The sequence below is a fragment of the Tupaia chinensis genome, unplaced genomic scaffold (genome assembly GCF_000334495.1).
Source record: "Tupaia chinensis unplaced genomic scaffold, TupChi_1.0 Scaffold000174_1, whole genome shotgun sequence".
NCBI classification, from domain to species: Eukaryota; Metazoa; Chordata; class Mammalia; order Scandentia; family Tupaiidae; genus Tupaia; species Tupaia belangeri.
In genome coordinates this window covers 2493331-2513480 of record NW_006159649.1, presented here as the reverse complement: position 1 = coordinate 2513480, position 20150 = coordinate 2493331, and the positions used below count along the sequence as shown (strand labels likewise).

The 20150-nt window shown below is 38.9% G+C and overlaps 1 protein-coding gene across 4 annotated transcripts in view; it reads left to right on the top strand.

Moving 5' to 3' along the window:
- Positions 1–20150, top strand: part of CBLB (Cbl proto-oncogene B) — a 238663-nt gene that overhangs the window by 489 nt on the left and 218024 nt on the right. For 3 of the 4 annotated variants that reach the window (XM_006146266.3, XM_006146263.3, XM_006146264.3), the window contains exons 2-3: positions 1008–1189; positions 17979–18229. In XM_006146266.3, the coding sequence (XP_006146328.1) occupies positions 1022–1189; positions 17979–18229 (419 nt within the window). In that variant the 5' untranslated portion in view covers positions 1008–1021. Of the gene's footprint in view, positions 1–36; positions 281–1007; positions 1190–17978; positions 18230–20150 lie in introns of those variants that run through there. The other variant, XM_006146265.3, reaches the window with a different exon arrangement.

Sequence of the window (20150 nt, the reverse complement as noted above, 5' to 3'; positions counted from 1 at the left end):
GGGGGGGGGGTGGGGTGGGGGCAGGACACAGCGAGTAGACGAAGCTGGCGGCTGGTGTTCGGACGGCGGGGAGGCGCGTCCACTGGGCGCGGATCGCTGTGTGTCCCAGGCTGACGGGCTGCGGGCGCTGGACGAGCAGGACATACTTTGTCCTCTCTCCGTCCACCTTCTTCCGCCAGCTGAGATCCGAGAGTGTCAGGCTGGGGGCCTGAGCAGGATAGAGGCACAGACGTCCTGAAACAAAGCTTTGGATTTCTCCCACCACCTCCTCCCCTCCCTGGTGAGACTGGAGGCGCGGAGCGAAAGAAGTGAACTCTCTCCTTGCCGTGTCTGCTCTTGTCACTTTCTCACTCTCTCTTTTAAAACGGGCTATTTGTTGGCTTCTTTGGCTCTTTCGAATAACTACTCACCGCGGTGGTTTAAAGAACTGTGTGTTCGGTGTCCGTGTACTCAGTGGTTTTAGCGGGGAAAATCCAAGTCCTACGCCTTTGTTGACAACAGACGTGTCCCTTATGCTCATGGTGAACAGTCTTTACGTTTATATAACTTGGTGGAAGCGAACGGAGTGGGAGTGAGGTTCCCCAAAATGTATTCTGGGGCTTCAGTTCTAGCATTTTGAATTTGGATTCAGGCAGGGAGGGAGAGAACGTTGTGTTCTTAACTCATTGGAGGAAATCTCTTGATATTGTTTTGTTATGAGTTAGGTATTAGTTAATCCTTAGTTACTTGAAACTGGAGGGAGATGCATCTTTAACTCTTAATATTCTAAAAGCAAATCTAGGGTCACCGAGTCTAAATCTCCTGTGTCTAAAGACTGAAAATGTACATTTGTAGGCTTAGTCAAAAGTTGAATCTGGGACCCTCAGTTTTGTTCTTACTGAAGGAGGAGGCTGTTGTGGGTACAAGTTAGCCTATTAGGTTTTCTGTTGTGTAAATATTTTCAAAAAAAGAACTTAACTTTTTCTTTTTCTTTTTCCTTTTTTTTTGGTAATACTTGCTTTTCAAAGAACTGAGATTCCAGATGGCAAATTCAATGAATGGCAGAAACCCTGGTGGTCGAGGAGGCAACCCACGAAAAGGTCGAATTTTGGGCATTATTGATGCTATTCAGGATGCAGTTGGACCCCCCAAGCAAGCTGCTGCCGACCGCAGGACTGTGGAGAAGACTTGGAAACTCATGGACAAAGTGGTAAGTTGTGTATGGTCTTGGCTGTTTGTAGTCCTGTTTACCTGAAGATGGTTTCTTCACCTTAACTTACGCTGATAATTATTATGATGGCAGCAATGCTTTCATCTATATTGATCATTTTCTTACTTCTATTCTTTGTGTTTTGAAAAGTTGGATTCAAAGCCAAGACTTGTTTTTTTCTTTTTTCCCTTTGGAAACCTTCTGTGCTACTCTAAAGGTTCAGAGTTCCTCTGTATGACTCAGATATGCAAAATGTTTAACCATTGGCTGCTTTTGTTGGTGTATGGCCAGAGTATAGCATGGAAGTGTTTGTTCTGAGTTAGGTTATGCCACTCTTCAGTAACAAAAGAGTACACGCAAGTAACTTAAAGAAAGTCTCTGGTGAGCCATTCGTAACAGCCACATGTGGGATGCAGAAAATATTTACCAGATTAGTTCTTAGATGAGGAAGCAGTATTTGAGAGTTTTCCATTTTCATCTTCATGAATTCATCTTCATTAAGAAACTTTTGTTCTTAATGGTGGAGTTACAGTTTCTTTCATCTCTCATTCCATTTTGAAACAGGAAACCTTTTCGATTGCACATTGTTTATTGTGAAAGGAAAATTTATTGGGGGTGGCAAGGCTGAGAGTATCAGAAACCTCTGTGGTTTCTGCATGCTGCTTTCAGATGAACTATAATTTCACAAGAAGAACTCGAGCTGAATGTCAGGACCCAGGGAAGTCCACATGAAAAGGTAACATGAATACCTGCCTTACAGGAGTCTTCTCAGAAAGCTATAGCTGGCAGCATCCTATTTTACTAAGTAAGATTGTGAAATAAATATGATTAAGATGTAGCTTGCTGCTTTGCAGAATTAATAGTACCTTATGGACTTACTTCACATATGTTTGGAGTTAATATAAATTTGGTTCAGGCAAGATTCTTGGTATTCTTATAACTGCAGAAATGGAGACTTAAAAATAGGTTTCTTTGCAGAGACGTGCCAAAGCATCATTAAATCATATGGTAGCATTCACCTTTGAGTTGTCACTTTGTGCAAATAGTGGCAAGAAAAAGCCACTATCAGTGCTATGATATTATAGGAAGGTTATATGATTGAGTTTATTTTCATTTATCCTTATGGAAAGTACACATGGAGAGATGAATGCCAGTCCTGTCATTCAAGTGGCTGGTGGTGTTAAATGCAGAGGCAGAATATTTTTGCCAGATAAATATCCTTAGTTTTGAGCTTCAGTGTGACCTATTTAAGCTTCTGCCAATTTATTCAAATTGTTATAATAAAGTGCTCCAGACAGAATGATGTCATAGTGTCAGAACATTGCATCTTGCTGCCTGGGGTCAGATTTTGATTTTAGCATTGGGTACTTAAGAATGAGAAGTATGCAACTGGAAAAAAAATGCATATATTTTGGCAGGAACAATTTAGCTCCCTGTTTTTCTAAAGAGAATGCATCTGAAGGTCACTCTTTTTCCTGAATCATTAGTTGATGGCAAGAGAAGGGATTCGGGGTTTTTCTGTATCTGTTACATAAATGAGCAACAAATGTGTTGAGTTTACAAAAGTGCTACTCCTCCCACTCTCACTCCCCTTCTTTCAGTGGTCATATTTGTGCTTTTCTGAGTGCGTGTTAGAATAGCCAATGAAAGAGATTTATATAAGGTAGAGATGAGTTATAGTTCCTATAAAGTCATTATTTTTGAAACTTTTAAAAAATGGTGTACATGGGACCAGCAGATGGCATAATGGTTATGTTGCTGGACTCCCATGTAGTCAGTTGTGGTTCGAGTCCTAGACCTGGTGACTTAAAACTCATGCTGGACGTGTGTCCCTGTGTGCCCAGGGTCCCGAGAGGAAAATGGAGGCAAAGGGATTGCAGCATGGCCATCCCCCTGGGGGATTATTTCTCATGTTCTGTCTCTCTGTCTCTCTCTGTCTCTATGGCAAGCTCACATGCTCTATAGCAAAAAAAAACTCTCTTAAAAAAAGTGACATGCTTAATTTTGTCCTGTAACTGGTAGTTAACATAAATTGTATCCACTTTTAATTATTTCACCATGAATTATAGTAAAATAGATGATTATCTGATAGTTAGACATCTACCATTGTTTATTTTGTTAACCCTTTTGTGGATTTGGGTTGACCCTATTGGACAAACTCAAGTCACAAGGAAATCTGTTATCTGGAGTCACTCCTTACTGGGCTGTGGGTGAGGGTATGGGCAAGGGCATGTTGTTGGATTTCCTTATTTTTCTTCATTATTTTTCATTGGTGAAGATGATTGTGTTTTTTTGTGAATGAATCCATGGGATTTGTGGAGAGATTCCTATGTATAAATTATAATACAAAAATTTAGTGCATTTATTTCTACTCTTTCACACAGTAATAAAAAGACATTGAGACTAATTGGTCATATATTTTATTAAAGTATGTGATAAACATGTGTGTATCTTGTTTTACTTGCCAGTAGTGAAGGAAGTGTCTCATAATATCAACATTGTCCTGGTGATTACATCAGGAACTTTATTATTACTCCTAAAGTTAATCCCTTGACACATTACCTAACTATAAAAATTACTGCACTAGCATGAGTTTACTTTATGAATAACAGAAAATAACAAATTTAAGTCTACCTGGTAGTTATGTAAAAGTCAGAGTTAATTGTACAATGGTTATTATTATTAGTATTATTTACCAGAAGCCTCTTTACAAGGCCAGATCTTAGAGAATTATAAATATGAAAACAACGTTCAGTGCGTCTTGGCTACCTGCAAGATAAAGTAACATTTTCACAGGGATAACAGAACAGCCTTAGACTGTGGAGGAAATACCAAGGTAGTGTGCAGTTTTGCCATCCCCTGGCCTCTAGAATTTAAAATGTTCAACTAAAATTCCAGGTCCAACTACTTGTTCTGTTTTTGGAGGGCAGGCTTTCTTTCTAAGATCACTGAGAGGACAGACTAACTACTCAGTTTTGTTTCCTGTGAGAGGCAGAGTAACAGAATACTGGTATTACAAAGTTAGAATAGTACAGATGTTGGAAAAGAAGAATAGCAGCATATCCCAAAGCATCCCCCTTAGACATGTTTTCTGGGATTGGCTCTGTTTGCCAGTCTATGCCAGAAGCTGATCCTGACAAGCCAAGAGGTACCTATTTGATACCATGGCAGAGCTATTACTCAGCTCAAAATACCTAAAATGAAATGTGAAGTCTATTTTAAAGCTATGACAGAGACAGTTTCTTAAATCTTTAGTAAACATTTAGTAGGGCCTACTATGTTCCTACTCAGTACTTATTCCTGGGGATGTAAAGAGAAATAAAGCATAGCCTGCTCTCGGCCTTCAAGGTACTCCAAGAACAAGACGAGAGTGAGGTGTGGAAATGGGCCATTGCCATCTGGTAGGGAAGGGCTGTGGTACAGACCCACTCTAAGTACAGTGGGAGCAGAGCAGGAACATGCCGCTTGTTTTCTGGCCACTGTTCAGACAGCCTGGATTCCACTGGCCCTTGGCTTTTAGCAGCAGCATTGTGCTCTTGCTGGAAATGCTGAGGTGAGGGGAAGGAAATGATGGCTAATCAGTGTGGTCGGGATGATAATTTATTAATGTGAGGTTCCCGAATGTGGTTTTCACAGGAGTCTTAGCCAGGTGATGGAAAGTAGAAGGAACATTTTTCCATCTAATAGATGTTCAAAGTACTGAGAATACATGGATGTTCGGGAAATTAGAAAATATTAATTGATGCTAAAGAGCAAAGTAAGTTGAGTACCTGCCTATGTTCTTGTTTTGCTGTCCTTGTCATTTATTTGAAATTACGTTCCTGAAAGTTTCAAAAGCTTTTTTTTTAAGTTTTTTTTTTTTTTGAGAGATTTTTGTTATAGGGTGTGTGCGCTCACCAGACAGACAGAGACAGAGAGACAGAAAGCGAGAAATCACCCCCCAGGGGGGATGGTCACACCGCAATCCCTTCTCCTCTATTCTCCACTCGGGATCTTGGGCACGCACGCATACGCGCCCGGTGTGAGTTTTAAGCCACCGGGTCCAGGACTCGAACTGCAGTCGACTACATGGGAGTCCAGCGACATAGCCATTACGCTAACTGCTGGTTCCCAGTTTTAAAAGCTTTTGAAAGTGATGATGTCAAATAGTCTTTTCTGCCTTTTACTCTCAGTGCACTTGGTACATTTATCAAGCTTAAAATATAACTCAGTCTCTATACTTATCATTATATTGTAAGCATATGAATTTTAAAGTTTGTCAATCATAGATACCTGAATTAGTTACAGGTATTTTTTAAAATAAGAGCATATTTTCTTTTTTAAGTTGGCTTCTTTATCGCTCTTCACAGTATTTCATCTGGAGTAAAACTTAGGTTTTGGATGTCTATTGTTTGTAGTTTTGAGACTTTTGCCTTCTTGAAAAAAATGAGTATCACTCATCTGAATTCTTCTTCTTCACGTATTTCCTGTTTCCTCGTTGAAGTTGTTTGCCTTAGCAGAATCACAGGCCCTAATAGACTTGGATGGGGGATAATAACACAGTGAGTGTTCGGACAGTTTTGTTTAGTACAGAGATTTAGAATTTGGGATGAGATAAAAGTAGTCTCGATGTTGCTATTAGGAACTTCCAGGGAAAGCTTTCTATAAAATATCAGGTTTTAAGGAATCCTACCAAGGACTCCCTTGGTTAACCTTGTGATATAGGTACACACATAATGGAAACCTTAATCAGCTAGCAGTCTTTTAACTATTATAATACATTTACCACTGGTATTTTGAAACAACTTCTGCCTTTCGAAAGTTACATTATATGTCATCTGTTGACTACATCATTCATCGAATCTGAACTGTGGAAAGACAGATATCTATAAATGACTGTACCAGAGTAGCCTACATTGCGTTGTTGGAAAAGTAATGACGTATATTTCTGTTTTTCTATGTAGAAGTGCATCATGATTTTTCCGACGACCCAATAGTAAGTGCTGTAGTATGGAGTGAAGTGCAGTGACATAGTTCAAGGTGGAGGTGGATGTGGTTTACAGGTGTGGAAACTTGGTGTAGAGTGAAGTGTGGAGAAGGTCCTCTCCAGCTGTTTTTAGAGGATGGTTTGAATTCCAGTGTGGTGGGGGACACATTATTCTGAGTGATGGGAGCTCATTGAGAAAGAGAAGGTAAGTTAGAGGAAGATGATAGGGATTTGGGCACCTGCGTCCAGGAATTTGGACTAATTTATTTGGTGGGCAAATAGCCATTAGAGGCTTTTGATCAGGGAGAAGAAAATAAAACCAAGGCTATGCTTTCATAGATTACTTCTTTGACTCTATGAAGGTTGGGTTAAGAGGGAAAAAAACCGAAAGCATGATGAAGAGGAATTAAAACAGTCTGGGCAAGAATTAATGAAGGACTGGCCTAGAGTGGACAGTAGATAGAAAGCTGTTTCAAATATGGAATGCTTGGTACCAATAGATGGTGTAATGGTTACGTCACTGGACTCCCATGTAGTCGCCCATGGCTCGAGTCCTGGACCCGGCAGCTTAAAACACGCTGGGCATGTGTGCATGTGTACCCAAAATCCAAGAGGAGAATGGAGGAGAAGGGACTGTGGTATGGTCATCCTTCGTGGGGAGTGACTTCTCTCTTTCTGTCTCTCTGTCTTTGTCTGTCTGGTGAGTGCATGTGCCCTATAGCAAAAAACATCTCTCTCCAAACACACACACACACACACACACACACACACACACACACACACACAGAGAGAGACAGAGAGAGAGAGAGAGGGAGAGAGAAAAGCAAAAACAAAACAAGTAAATATGGGAAACATTTTGGAGGTAAAATTTACAAGTCTTGATAACTTGTCAGAGTTAGCAAATGAGATAGAAGGTGAAGTTAAAGTAACCCCTGAGGTTTTCGGCCTGGTTGATTCTGAAGGCAGTGATGCCTTTAATGAAATAAGGAACATAGGAAGGAAAAGAGGAAGTTTGGAGGTTGCTGATGATTAAGTTTGTTTTTGGCCATGCTGAGTGGGGTGTGCCTAAGAAAAACCCATTTGAAAGTTAGAAAACTGAGGGTGTAGTTCAGGAGAAAAGTTTAAACTAGAGAGATGTATTTGGTAGATGTGTCCATAGCAATAGTATTTCAAGCTATAGTATGGTATGAAGTGCTGACACAGTTCATGGTGGAGGTGGATGTGCTTTATGGGTGTGGAAACTTGGTGTAGAGTGAAGTATGGAGAAGGCCCTCTCCAGCTGTTTTTAGAGGATGATTTGGATTCCAGTGTGGTGGGGGACACATTATGCTGAAAGAATGATGGGAGATTAATGAGAAAGAGAAGGTTAAGTTAGAGGAAGATGATAGAGATTTGGGCGCCTGTGTCCAGGAATTTGGACTCATTTATTTGAACTCTACGAGAGTTATAGAATTCTTAAGAGATTTTCCATACAAGGTACAATGAACAAATTAGAGAAAAAGTCAGAGAATTAAACACTTGGGTGTGGCGGGAGTGTCATTAGATCAGAGACTGAAAGATAATCCTACAAAGAATAGTGATGAAAAAGAAAAACATAAGAGCATATGAGAGATCGTCAAAAAAGAAATAAAAAGGAAAATATGTGTCATGAAGAAACTATGCATATATTTCAGAAATTTTTGCCCCAAAATAAGCTTATACTTTAATCCATTATTCCATAAACTTTTGGAAGTCCCCTTATATTGATTTCTTGGGTAGAAAGGGTTTCAAGAAGATTGTTTCAAGTTTTGATTAAAAAAAAAAGTTCAAGCTCAAATGGAGAAAACCAAACAGGGTCAAAATTGAAGCAGTCTTAGAATCTCATGATTAGAAGCCATTGTTGAGCCTCACAGAGTATTTTCACGTATGCGAAGAAACTAGATTCAAATGAGCGAGTTATTTAAAAATTGTTCTAGAACTGCAACAACTAATAAAATGAAGAAAAGTGCTGATAGCTTGAGTATTTGAACAGAGTTGAAATAACTGTGTTTGTTTGGGTTTCTGTACACACACACACACAGTCTAGGAAAGGTTTGTAGACAGGAGGGAAGGGTAGTGACTAGGGAATGCTTTGTGAAGAAATAATTCGAGAAGTAGCATTGTAGATAGTAATGCTGAAGAGAAAGGCTAGAACCAAGTACAAAGGTCAGCCTAGGTAGATAAATATAACTTCTCCTTAAAGAACAGGGAAGTGAGGAATATTGAGGGAGTATACAGAAAAGTTTTGAGGAAATGTGTAAATATTATGATGGGTGGATGGGAAGTGAGTTAAGGCATAATATTTATAATGTTTCAGTCATGTTTTAAAATTTTGATATAGAATAAACTATGTATTTTAACTGGTATTTTAGTAATTCCGTGGGTCAATAAGTAAAACATTTAAATGAAAGTCAGTTCTTGTTTTTTATATTAAGAAAATCTTAAACACATACTGTGATTTAATTAATTCCACAGCGCTAGTTTTATGTCCTCTGTCGGACATATATTTAAGGTTTGTTTTTTGTAGACTGTTGACTTTTTTCCTAATAATGAAAGAAGCTCTGCAAATAACTAAATTTTATAGCTTAATTTTTTAAAATTTATTTATAATAAGCATGTGCACATGTACATGGTAAGTTACAGAGAGGAGAAAAGAGAGAAAGATGAGTACCATTCATGGGTCCCCTTACACTGAGACCCCTTTCCTACAGTCCATGGGTCTTGGGTATTCATTCACATGCTTGGTGCATTTCAGGCTGACTGGGCCGGGGATTGAACTGTGATCGCCAGTTTAACTTGAATAACTCATTGCCACTGCAGCACGGAGCCAATGCAATATTTTTAGCTTTTAACATTTTAATTTTTAAATAATTGTGAAGCTCATTCACACTGTTTTTAAATCGCAAGAATAAAAGTTGTTAAAAATTAAAAGATTGTGTGATTTTAGCACTACATTTTTTCCTGAGAGTGTTTTGGTTTTGAAGGATCTAGAAGATTCTGCATCAACTGACAGGAGTGCAGACCTGGGGTTAGCCGTATTTTCTGTTTTCCTGCACAGAACATCCGGATGTTTTCAAGGGTTTGAAGTAGCATGAAGAATTTTATAAGTAAAATAACTCCCCCCCACACAAGTTTGTTTGTTTTTTCCATGAGTGAGAGAGAGAGAAGACTGCATCCCTCACAGGATTGGACACTACAATCCACTCTCACTTTCAGTCAGTCCTGGATCATGGACATATATGTGGCTGGGATACTCAGGTTGTTCAGGGAAGCCGCTGGTTACGAACACAGAACCTTTCCTATGGCTGAGCCTCACACAGCACGGTTGATCCCTAAGTAATCTTTAAAAAATTCACCATCCCTGGGGCTGGCGGTGGCATGGTGGTTAAGAACACTGGACTCCCTGGGAATCAGCAGTTAGTGTAATGGCTATGTCGCTGGACTCCCATGTAGTCAACCGTGGTTTGCGTCCCGGACCCGGTGGCTTAAAACTCACGCCGGGCACATGTGCGTGCGTGCCCAGGATCCCGAGAGGAGAATGGAGGAGAAGGGATTGCGGCGTGACCATCCCCCCTGGGAGGTGATATCTCGCTTTCTGTCTCTGTGTCTCTGTCTGTCTGGCAAGCACACGTGCCCTATAGCGAAAAACCTCAAAAAAAAAAAGAACAACACTGTACTCCCACACGGCCAACCCCGGTTCAATCCTGGACCTGGCGATTTCTTTTCTTTCTCTCTCTCTCTCTCTCTCATTCTGGTCAAACTGGAATGAATGAATGAATAAATGAATAAGTAAGTAAGGAAAGAAAGAGAGAAAGAAAGAAAATAAAATAATTATTAAAAAAAAAATCTACCATCTCCAGGTCCAGCATGGTGGTTAAGGTGCTGGACTCCCACATAGTCAACTGTCTGAGTCTCAGACCTGGCAGCTTGAAATTCATGTTGGGCATATGTATGTGTGTGCCCAAAATCCCCAGAGGAGAACAGAGGAGAAGTGATTGCTGTGTGGCCACGCCCCCAGAGGATGATTTCTTACTTTCTGTCTTTCTCTCCTGCAAGTGCACATGCCCAATGGCAAAAACCTCTAAAAATTAATAATCATCGCCAACAAAGTGGTCAATGCCCTTTGTCTAATTCTTATACTATTGCAAAATGGGCAGGGATTTTGCCTTTTTGTGATGGGATACAAAATATGGAAGGAGAAGAAATACTAAAAGTAGTGAGTGCCAAGTATGTTATGGCGCTGTGTCAAGGAATTTGCATTTGCTCCTCTAAGAAATATTGTAGTCTGCAAGGTTTCCAGAGAAGAAAATTGCCAAAGATGGTCAAGCTAATTAAGAGGAAAGGCCAGATTCTAGGTTTGCTTGATTCCAATGTCTGTGTTCATTGTATGAAGACAATCAAGCACACTGTTTCATGGGAAATCTGCTTCTTCCTCTTTCCATAGGAAGTAAATCAAAAAGATATTTCCCTTGTATGTCTGTTATTATCAAGTTCATTTTCAAGCTTTGCATTTAGACAGGTTTATTTGATATAGATATGGATATCCTATTTGTAATCATTTTTTTTTTTTCCTGAGAGATTTCTCCTTACGTGGTTCCTCTCTTCCACCCTTCCCTTTATCAGATAATTATTGCTTATCTACTCTATGCATGGTCCCATGTTAGGTGATGAAGGAAGACCAATGAAGAAGAAAGTTATGTTGTCTACCTTTAAAGGGTCTCTATTCTTATTTGGAAGAAGGATAGTGTATAGATTAACCCAAATTGATATTTTAATCATGACTTTCTAATGGCATTTGTTACATAAGTCTTCTAAAGAAGCTTCACTGAAATTCATGAAGTAATTCATAGATTTTTCCAAATCTTACTGTAACTAATATAGTAGACTCGTGACCAATATTATGTGCTAACCTTATTTCACCCAATCAATATTTGGTGTGGAGGGGCTGGCAGGTGGTGTAGTGAAGGGCACTGGATTCCCACATGGTTGACTGCGGTTCGAGTCTCGGACCTGGCAGCTTGCTTTCTCATTTTCCCTCTCTCTCTCTCTTGCCCTCTGTCCCTCTCTGGTCAAATTAAAAAATATAAAATATATACATGTATAATATATATACACACACATATAGATGTGTATACATATATGTATATACACATACATATATGTGTGTGTATGTATGTATGTATATATATGTGTATATATATATATATATATGTGTGTGTGTGTGTGTGTGTGTGTATACACAGACATACATATTGATGATTTCCTGAATTAAAATAGAGCCTGAAAAAGTCTTAGATGCCTTTTATTACAAAGACATACTTTTATGCAATTGTGGTAAGAAACCTTTTATAACATTTATAGGAGGAGGACAGTCCTCCATACTGTCTTTAAAAAGTGGTGTATTTTGGGACCCGTAAGTGGCATGGTGGTTAGGGGCACTGGACTCCCACATGGATCCGACTGCAGTTCAAATCCCAGACCTGGAGGCTTGCTTTCTCTCTCTCTCTGGTCAAATTAAAAACAAATAAATGAGTAAATAAATGGATAAATAAAGTTAAATAAAATATTTTGTTTTAAAAAATGTGAGATATTTCACCTTAGGAAAACGTGAGTTGATGTAGTATAACTGAGTGCTCCATGAAGTGAGCATATTTTATAATGAAAGTCTGCTGCAGTATAGGCCCAATTTCTTACTGTTGAAATTTCCTTTTCCTTTAGTAGAAATGTTTTCATGTTTCAGGGGCTTATTTGCCAGCAATTTGTCAGCTGATCTAATACCTATTTATTACCCTTTGGATAGAAATTTTAATTAAGGCACAGTTGGAAAACTCCTTAAATGCAAGTGTTCCAGGGATAATTAGTGGCTTTGAGAATTTTTATAGCAATAGTAAATTCTTTTTATATTTGTGCCTTTGGTTGAATCTATGCAAGGACTTCAAAAAGCTTCTAGAAACATTGAATTAAATATGAATTTACTTGATGCAAAAGTTTTTAAAACCCATGTGTAATTTTTTTATGTAATGTTTTCCATGATGTTTTTGAAGATCCTGCATGTATGTGTGTGTGAATACATGTTTCTGTATTTGCTGAAATACCTATATAGTACTCATATACGTAAATATTATGTATCTTTATGTATCTGAACGGGTAACACTGCATGTGCACAGTTTCACTTGAGAGTCTTCAGAAGGCCAGCAAGTGGTGTGGAGGTTAAGGTAGTTGGATTCCACATGGCTGACTGCACAGTTTGCACTTCGGACACAGCAGGCTGAAAAACACCCCGGGCTACATGTATATGTGCCTAAAATTCCAGAGGAGAATGGAGAAGAAGGAATTGCGGCATGACTGTCCTCTGGGCGGGGGATGAGGTGCTTGGGGAGTGCTTTCTTACTTTCCCTTTCTCTATGTCTTGCAAATGTATGTGGTCTATAGCAAAAACTAAAACACACACACACACACACACACACAACAAACCAACTTCAAATACACAGTGGTTGGCAAGCCAGATCCCACATAGCTGTCGTGGTTCGGATCCCAGTCCTGGTGAATCTCACACCATACACATGCGCCTGCCTGCCCCAAATCCTGCCAGGATGGAGAAATGGAGAAGGAAGGTTGTGGCAGGACCATGCCTCATGAGAGATGCTTTCTCTTCTTTCTCTATCTCTTTGGCAAGTGCACATGCCTCTTGGCAATTAATAAGAAAAGTCTTCAAGTACGTTCATACAAATGTAGTCAGTTGTATACTGGTACAAAGAGAATGAGTATCTGGTTCTCAAATCCAAAGTTCTCAAATCAGGATTCTGGACAGTATCCTTAGTCGGATTCCATTTCTGTGTTTTATTATTGTCATGTTAAAATGAGAGAGTTGATCCTCATAAATTCCCAGGTCTTTAGGATTCTAAAATCCTTCGAATCAATGACTATCATGGAGTTTCCAGCCGAATTCCAATACTAAATATTTTATGATTCAGGACAAAAGAGAAGAATAATATTGCTAAAATAGGAATCTTTTAATGTAGCAGACAGTGTTGTCTGCTCTGTGTTGAGACCAACTTCCATTCTAGGGAGCAACTTAGATATTTCTAGAAAAGGTTTAAACAATTTGAATCTGAACTTGAACCTTGTGATCAGCTTAATTTTTCTTCTTAACATACTGTTTTTAGAAAAGCAATTTTTTTTCTTTTCCTAGCTTTTTGCAGTTCCTTGCTCATAGCAGGTACTCAATAAGCACTTATAAAATGCAACTGAATTTGACCTGCTTAGAAACCACAGTCCTGGTCTAGGGTCATCCATTTTTGGCAGAGCTGCCATAAACCACAGGGTTCTGTAGTCACCCAGCCAAGGACCTGCACACGCAGCGCCATACTGTAGTGGTTCAGCACTGTGTGCTGCACTTTCCCAAATGGAAATCCAGAAGATGGCCGCCTGTCGGGCCTAGAAGATGGACTGTGGCATATTTCAGACCTCCTGTACTGTCTCTTTTAGAATACCTGCACTTACTCCTCTGCACACACACTGTCCTCTGGCACCACTTGCACCTCTGCACATCAGCTTGCCTAGAATATTCCTTGTGGCAGATTGAAATACTTTTCTTGATGCTTCCCATGTGGCTACGAGTGAGCTGCTGCTTTTCTTTCCTGGCACTTTATACTGTCCTCCAACACAGCACTAACTTTCATGTGATTCTTTCCTAAGCCACTAGACAGCCCCTGGAGGGCAGGCCTAGGAGCGACTCTTTTTGTATTCCCTAGGGCCTGAAACAAAGCCTCACATGGGAACTTTTGTTGAAATAACAATCCTGAAGTTCATGTAAATTTGCCAACTGAACAAAATAAAAATGCAAATGAGGTTAGAAGGGATCGTTAATTATGTGCTTCATTCAAATTAAATTGTGATATAGTTAGAAAGATCAGCCTGAGATTCAGAAGATGCAGGCCTTTGTGTTGGATTAATGATTTTTTAATAGTCCCTTAATCTTTGTAGTTCTTAGTTTCTTTTTCTGGAAATGAATGGATTGGATAGGATCTTAACTAAGATTCCCTTAGAGCAAGAATTCCATTACTCCTAAGTTAATTTTAGAGAACTAGGTCTCTTCTGCCAGACTCCTTGAGGCAAGAAGTATGTCCTCCTCATCTATAATTGTTTGGCACTAAGTTCAGTATCAGGCACATAGTAGTTATTCACACACTTTTACCCAGTAAAGAGAGAAATTCCCACCTGGAATTATAATTTTTTTTATTTTTTGGAGAGGTTTTTGCTATAAGGCGTGTGCACTCGCCAGAACGACAGAGAGAGACAGAGACAGAAAGTGAGAAAGCACTCCCCGGGGGGATGGCCACACCGCAATCTCTTCTCCATTCTCCTCTCGGGATCTTGGGCACACAGGCACACGCGTCCGGTGTGAGTTGAAGCAACCAGGTCCAGGACACGAACCGCGGTTAACTACATGGGAGTCCAGCGACATAGGCATTACGCTAACTGCTGGTCCCTGGAATGAAAATTTTAAACAAAGCAAGTGAGTAAAAGGTCAGGTATAGAATAGTGAATTAAATATCCATAAACCTTAAGAGTATCTATCAAAGAACAGTTGTTAGACATGCCTAAAAAAATAACTGAGAGAAATTTTTTATCTATTCATTAAAAAATTCACTAGTAGAGGAAATGATTTTGAAGCTGCCTGCTCCCCTAACAAGTCAATAATTTACCAGTCTTCGGCATGTTATGCAAAGCTTTATGTTGCTGAAATTAAACTGTGCCTGTTGCAGAACTTTAGTGGCAATATTCTTGAAATTTCTGTCTACTTGTGATAGTGTCTGTTGGGTTAAAGAGCTGAAAAAACATATCTTATTTTCAACAAGGATTTGTTCAATCAGTGACATACTTGGTTCTTAATCAGTCATTAGGACAGAATGAGTTTCTCTGATTATATTAGTATTTCACAAAAATAAAAAGAGGTTAAAGGTTTATAAGCCCTTTCATTAATTATACTTGTGTAAAGATTTGGTGTTATTTAATAAATGAGATGCCATCTACCTTTCCAAGGAATCTCTTGGTGATCCCAGTAACATCTTTTATATATATATGTGTGTGTGTGTGTGTGTGTGTGTAAATATATATGTGTCTATATATGTATACACACACACACACACACACACACACATATATATTGTTTCGAGAGGTTTTTGCAATAGGACAGGTGCGCTCACCAGAAAGACAGAGAGACAGAAAACAAGAAATCACCCCCCCGGGGGAATGGGGATGGCCATGCCGCAATCCTTTCTCCTCCATTCTCCTTTCCGGATCTTGGGCATGCATGCACATGCACCCAGCATGAATTTAAGCCACAGGATCCAGGACGTGAACCATGGTTGACTACATGGAAGTCTAGCGACATAGCCCTTATGCCAACTGCTGCTCCCAATAATATCTTACATTTACCCAACCCTTTATCTTTGGATTATTAGTTTGAGTACTTATAGAGTACAACGGTGAAAAAGGAAATAATAGAATTGAACTATTTTGAAAAATAAGTATATGTTCATTCCAGAATAAATCAACCTAGTCATTCATTAGTTATGGCTTAAACAATTCAGTGTTGAGCACTCTCTGCAGAGAGGGGGAAGATATGTTATGCCTTAGGCTAATGTGAAAAAGCCAGTCAGCACTGTGGGCACTTAAAGTAGTTCTCAAACCATTCCTTTTATATTTATTTTAAAAAATAATGTGGCTTGCACTCTCCAGAGAGAGACTGAGAGTCAGAGAGAGGGAATGAAAGAAAGCACCTCTGTGAATGCGCATAGCCACTCTGTAATCCCCTCTCCTCTATCTCTCCCACCTCACAGGATTTGGGGCACACATGCAGGGCCTCCTCTTTGTTCCAAGTCCCCAGGTCTGGGACTTGAACCACCTGATTGGCCTTGTGAGATCCAGCTGCTTTAACTACCAGACCATGGGCTGGTTCTCTCAAGCCATTCTTTGAAAAATTAAAAAAAAAGAATTCTCAGGTAGTAAAACGTGATGTTTTGATATATATCTATATAGTCACCTTTTTATTGTAATCAAAGAAATTAACCTACTCATTTTCTTCCATAATTACCTTTTTTGGTTGTTGTAAGGACACCTAAAATCTACTTTCTTAGCATATTTTCAGTATATAATACAATATTATTAACTATAGTGCTCATGCTGAATATTAGATCTTTAGAATATTCATCTTGCTGAATTTGGTGTTTCTACCCCTTGACCTACTTCACACCACTTCCCCGCCTCCCTGTCCCTAGGCTCATCACAACTCTACTCTCTATTTCTATTTCTTCAACTTTTTTTTTTTTTTTGACTTCACATACATGGTGCACCACATCATATTTTTCTTTCTGTGCCTGTTTTATTTCACTTTTATTTGGATTTCTGAAGTCATCTTACCATTCACAAATACATTTCTAACTCTAGTTATCAATATCCAAGATTCCAGAAATGCCCAGCACCACGCCAGTCTCAACAAGTAGGACGTTCAGCGTGATGAAAGACATTGTCACCAATTGTGTTGAAAATACCTTGCACTTGAATTTTTACAATAAAATACATCACAAGGGCCTTAGAAGAGAGCCATGTACCCAGGGGACATAAAGTTTATGCTTCACTAGCCTTCTGATCAGTCTGTCTTTATGTGCACATTTAGTCTTTAGTGAAAGTACTACACTGTTACACTCTGTATGCTCTTGTACAATTTCCAGTGAAGTCATTTTAGACATTATTTATTTGAAAGGTTCCTTCTACTCTATTTGAAGGGTTAAAAAAGTGATAGGCTTACTTTTGGCTAAGTCATATAAACATGTAGAAGCAAATATAGTAGTTGAATTAATATCTTTTCTTGCTAGCAGAAGGTATTTTCAGTTCTGCCGGCAACCCCAAACGCCCCAGTGGTTGGGAAGCACCTGCTGGAATGACTGAACCGTTACCTACCGCATGTTTATAGGCAATGGTTGACAGTCTGGGGAGTGGAACAGACTCGTTCTGACCTGACACCCATTTATGCCTTAATAGCTCAGTTATTAAAATTGTACCTCTTTGTTTTAATCCCCCCAGGTCTTAGAAACAATACACCAAAACAGTAATTAAAATCTATGACAGAGCTTTAGTTAGGAGTTCAGTGCAGTAAATGTGAGAGATTGGTTGCCCACAGAAAAGGACCACTTCCTCATTTTTATTGAAATAAAAAGACTTACCAGTAGGATGCAGCGATTAGTACACTGGTGTTTCAGTAAGCTATACACAATGGGATATGGTAGAAGAATGAAAATGTTAGACATTGTAACTAATGGTGATATAGAAGAGAGTAAGACAAAGTTTTGTTTGTTTTCAGAGCTTTTTGCCTTGGGGCATGGAGAGAGAGACAGAGACAGTGAGAGAGAAAATGAGGAATCACCCCCTGGGATGATGGCCACACCATAGTCTCTTCTCCATTTTCCTTCTGGGATCTTGGGCACACACGCACACATGCCTGGTGTGATTTTCAAGCCCCAGGGTCCAGGATTTGAACCGTATACAGCCATGTGTGAGTCCATTGATATAACTAACCACTGTGGCATCCACTGGCCCTAAAGACAATATGTTTTCATCAAATTAAGACAAATGTGAATATTTGCCAATTCTTTGTAAGTTGGTGATAGTAATTAAAGGTCACAATTTATAGTATTAAAAGATGAAAAAAATTGAACACAGTTCTATAAATTTCTTATGTTTCTGTGAAAGAAAATATTACAGTTCACATAAATATGTGTTTACTTTTGTCTTTATTTTTAGGTAAGACTATGCCAAAACCCCAAACTTCAGTTGAAAAACAGCCCACCGTATATACTTGACATTTTACCTGATACATATCAGCATTTGCGACTTATATTAAGTAAATATGATGACAACCAGAAACTGGCCCAACTCAGTGAAAATGAGTATTTTAAAATCTACATTGATAGTCTAATGAAAAAGTCAAAACGAGCAATAAGACTCTTTAAAGAAGGCAAGGAGCGGATGTACGAAGAGCAGTCCCAGGACAGGTAAGAACGCTTGGTTGGTTTTCTTTCTGTTAAGGTCCCATGTTGTTGTTTCATTGTGATCATAACTATTACTATGCATTTGTTTTGACCTACATGCTGTTCACTTTGTTTTGTTTTAAATTTGTTATGGGGCATGGCCCTAGGAAAAGGTGGGGTGGGAGTGGTCCAAAGTGAGGAAGGAATCTCCCCAGGGGAGTGGGATTGCGGCTATGCAGTCCCCTCTGCTCCATTCTGTTTTGGGAATTTTGAGCACACACTCACAGGACCCGGCCTGTGAGCCACGAGGTGAGGATCCCGACCGTTTAGTCAGCCGTATGGGACCCTGATGCCTTGACTACTATGCTCCTGGCCGGCTTGCCAGTTCCTGGGTATGTTTACTTTCCACATTATTTCAGTTTTACGTGTGTTTAAACTTTTATCCTTTCTATATCGTTCTTCGTCCCCCTTTATAGCTTCCTAGAAGCATGAACTATTTTTTAACTCAGTACATGTTTTATCATTATCCTTTTTTTAAATTACTTTTCATATTTTAACCTGTTATGTAGAAGCGTTTTATGAGAGAATTTTGTATTTGGGACTGGTTGGACCTAGGTTTTCATAGAGTGTGACTGACGGCATAATGCCACCTTATCATGATGAGGCAATTGTGTAAATTCTGTGCATTTGTGTCTGCGCATTAAGTGTTCAGGCAAATTTGGTTTACTCTCTTAAATTCAACCCCATGACAAAACTGACTGGCTTCTGTGCTGCTATTGTATATCCTTAATTAGATTTCACCGTCGTCCATGGCCTGTTTTCCGGTAGTGTTCTGTGGGCAGCTGTGTTGTTACAGCATTTCCACTTGACAGGGTCTAATCACTCATCATTCTTGGTACACCATAACCGGACATAGACTTTTGATTCATGTTTCTTTTAGTAGTAAAATATTGTACATATTCACTTCTCGGTTCTTTTTCATGGTTCCAAATGCAAACTGAGTCAAAAGTGTGTAATTCAAAATGGAACTCAGGGATATTTTGCTCTATAAAACATTAAAAAAAAAAAAACAAAAAAACCTGGGGTGACCCTGTCGAGCAGAGAATTAGTGCTGGGCAGACGAATCAGGTCCCACATGGCTGACCGTGATTCAAATCCTGGTCCCAGTGCCAACATGCCAACATGCTGAGGACATGTACACATGTCCAGGATTCTGATTAGATGAAAAACTGTAGGAAAAAGGATTGTGGCATTTCTAGGCCATGTAGGAGGTTCCACTCTCTGTGTCTCTCCTGCATGGCCACATGGCCTGTGGCATAAAAATCAAACAAAAACAATATCAACCAAAAAACGTAAAAAAGGTTTTCTTAGAATTTTGTTATGATAGTGAGGCAACAGAATATACTGTTTAATAGAATGATTCTCCCTAATATGACACACTGTTTATTGGGAATATTATAAATTCTCTGAATAATGTTTTCTTCTTCCTGCAACTAGTTCGCTATAGATAGTAAAATTTAAGCTAAAAATGACAACTAATTATAGTAGATAGAGTAAGTTGGAGTTCCTTGTCTAAACCAGCATTGCCCCAAGTGATTATGCACTTTGTTGAGGAAAATCGGGCTGGATGAACACATGAATTAAATGTTTAATATTCCTACATCTCTGTTGTGTCAGAAATACATTTCCTTGTGGATTTGTTTTAAACGTGTGAGTATATGGGAAAAAAATTCAGTTATTAATGTTGGACTGGCTCTGCTAAAGAATGAGTAGCCCACATTTCTGAAGCAAATACACATTAGTATAATAATAATAATAATAATAATAATAATAATAATAATAATAATAATAATAATAATAATAATAATAATAATAATAATAATAATAATAATAATAATAATAATAATAATAATAATAATAATAATAATAATAATAATAATAATAA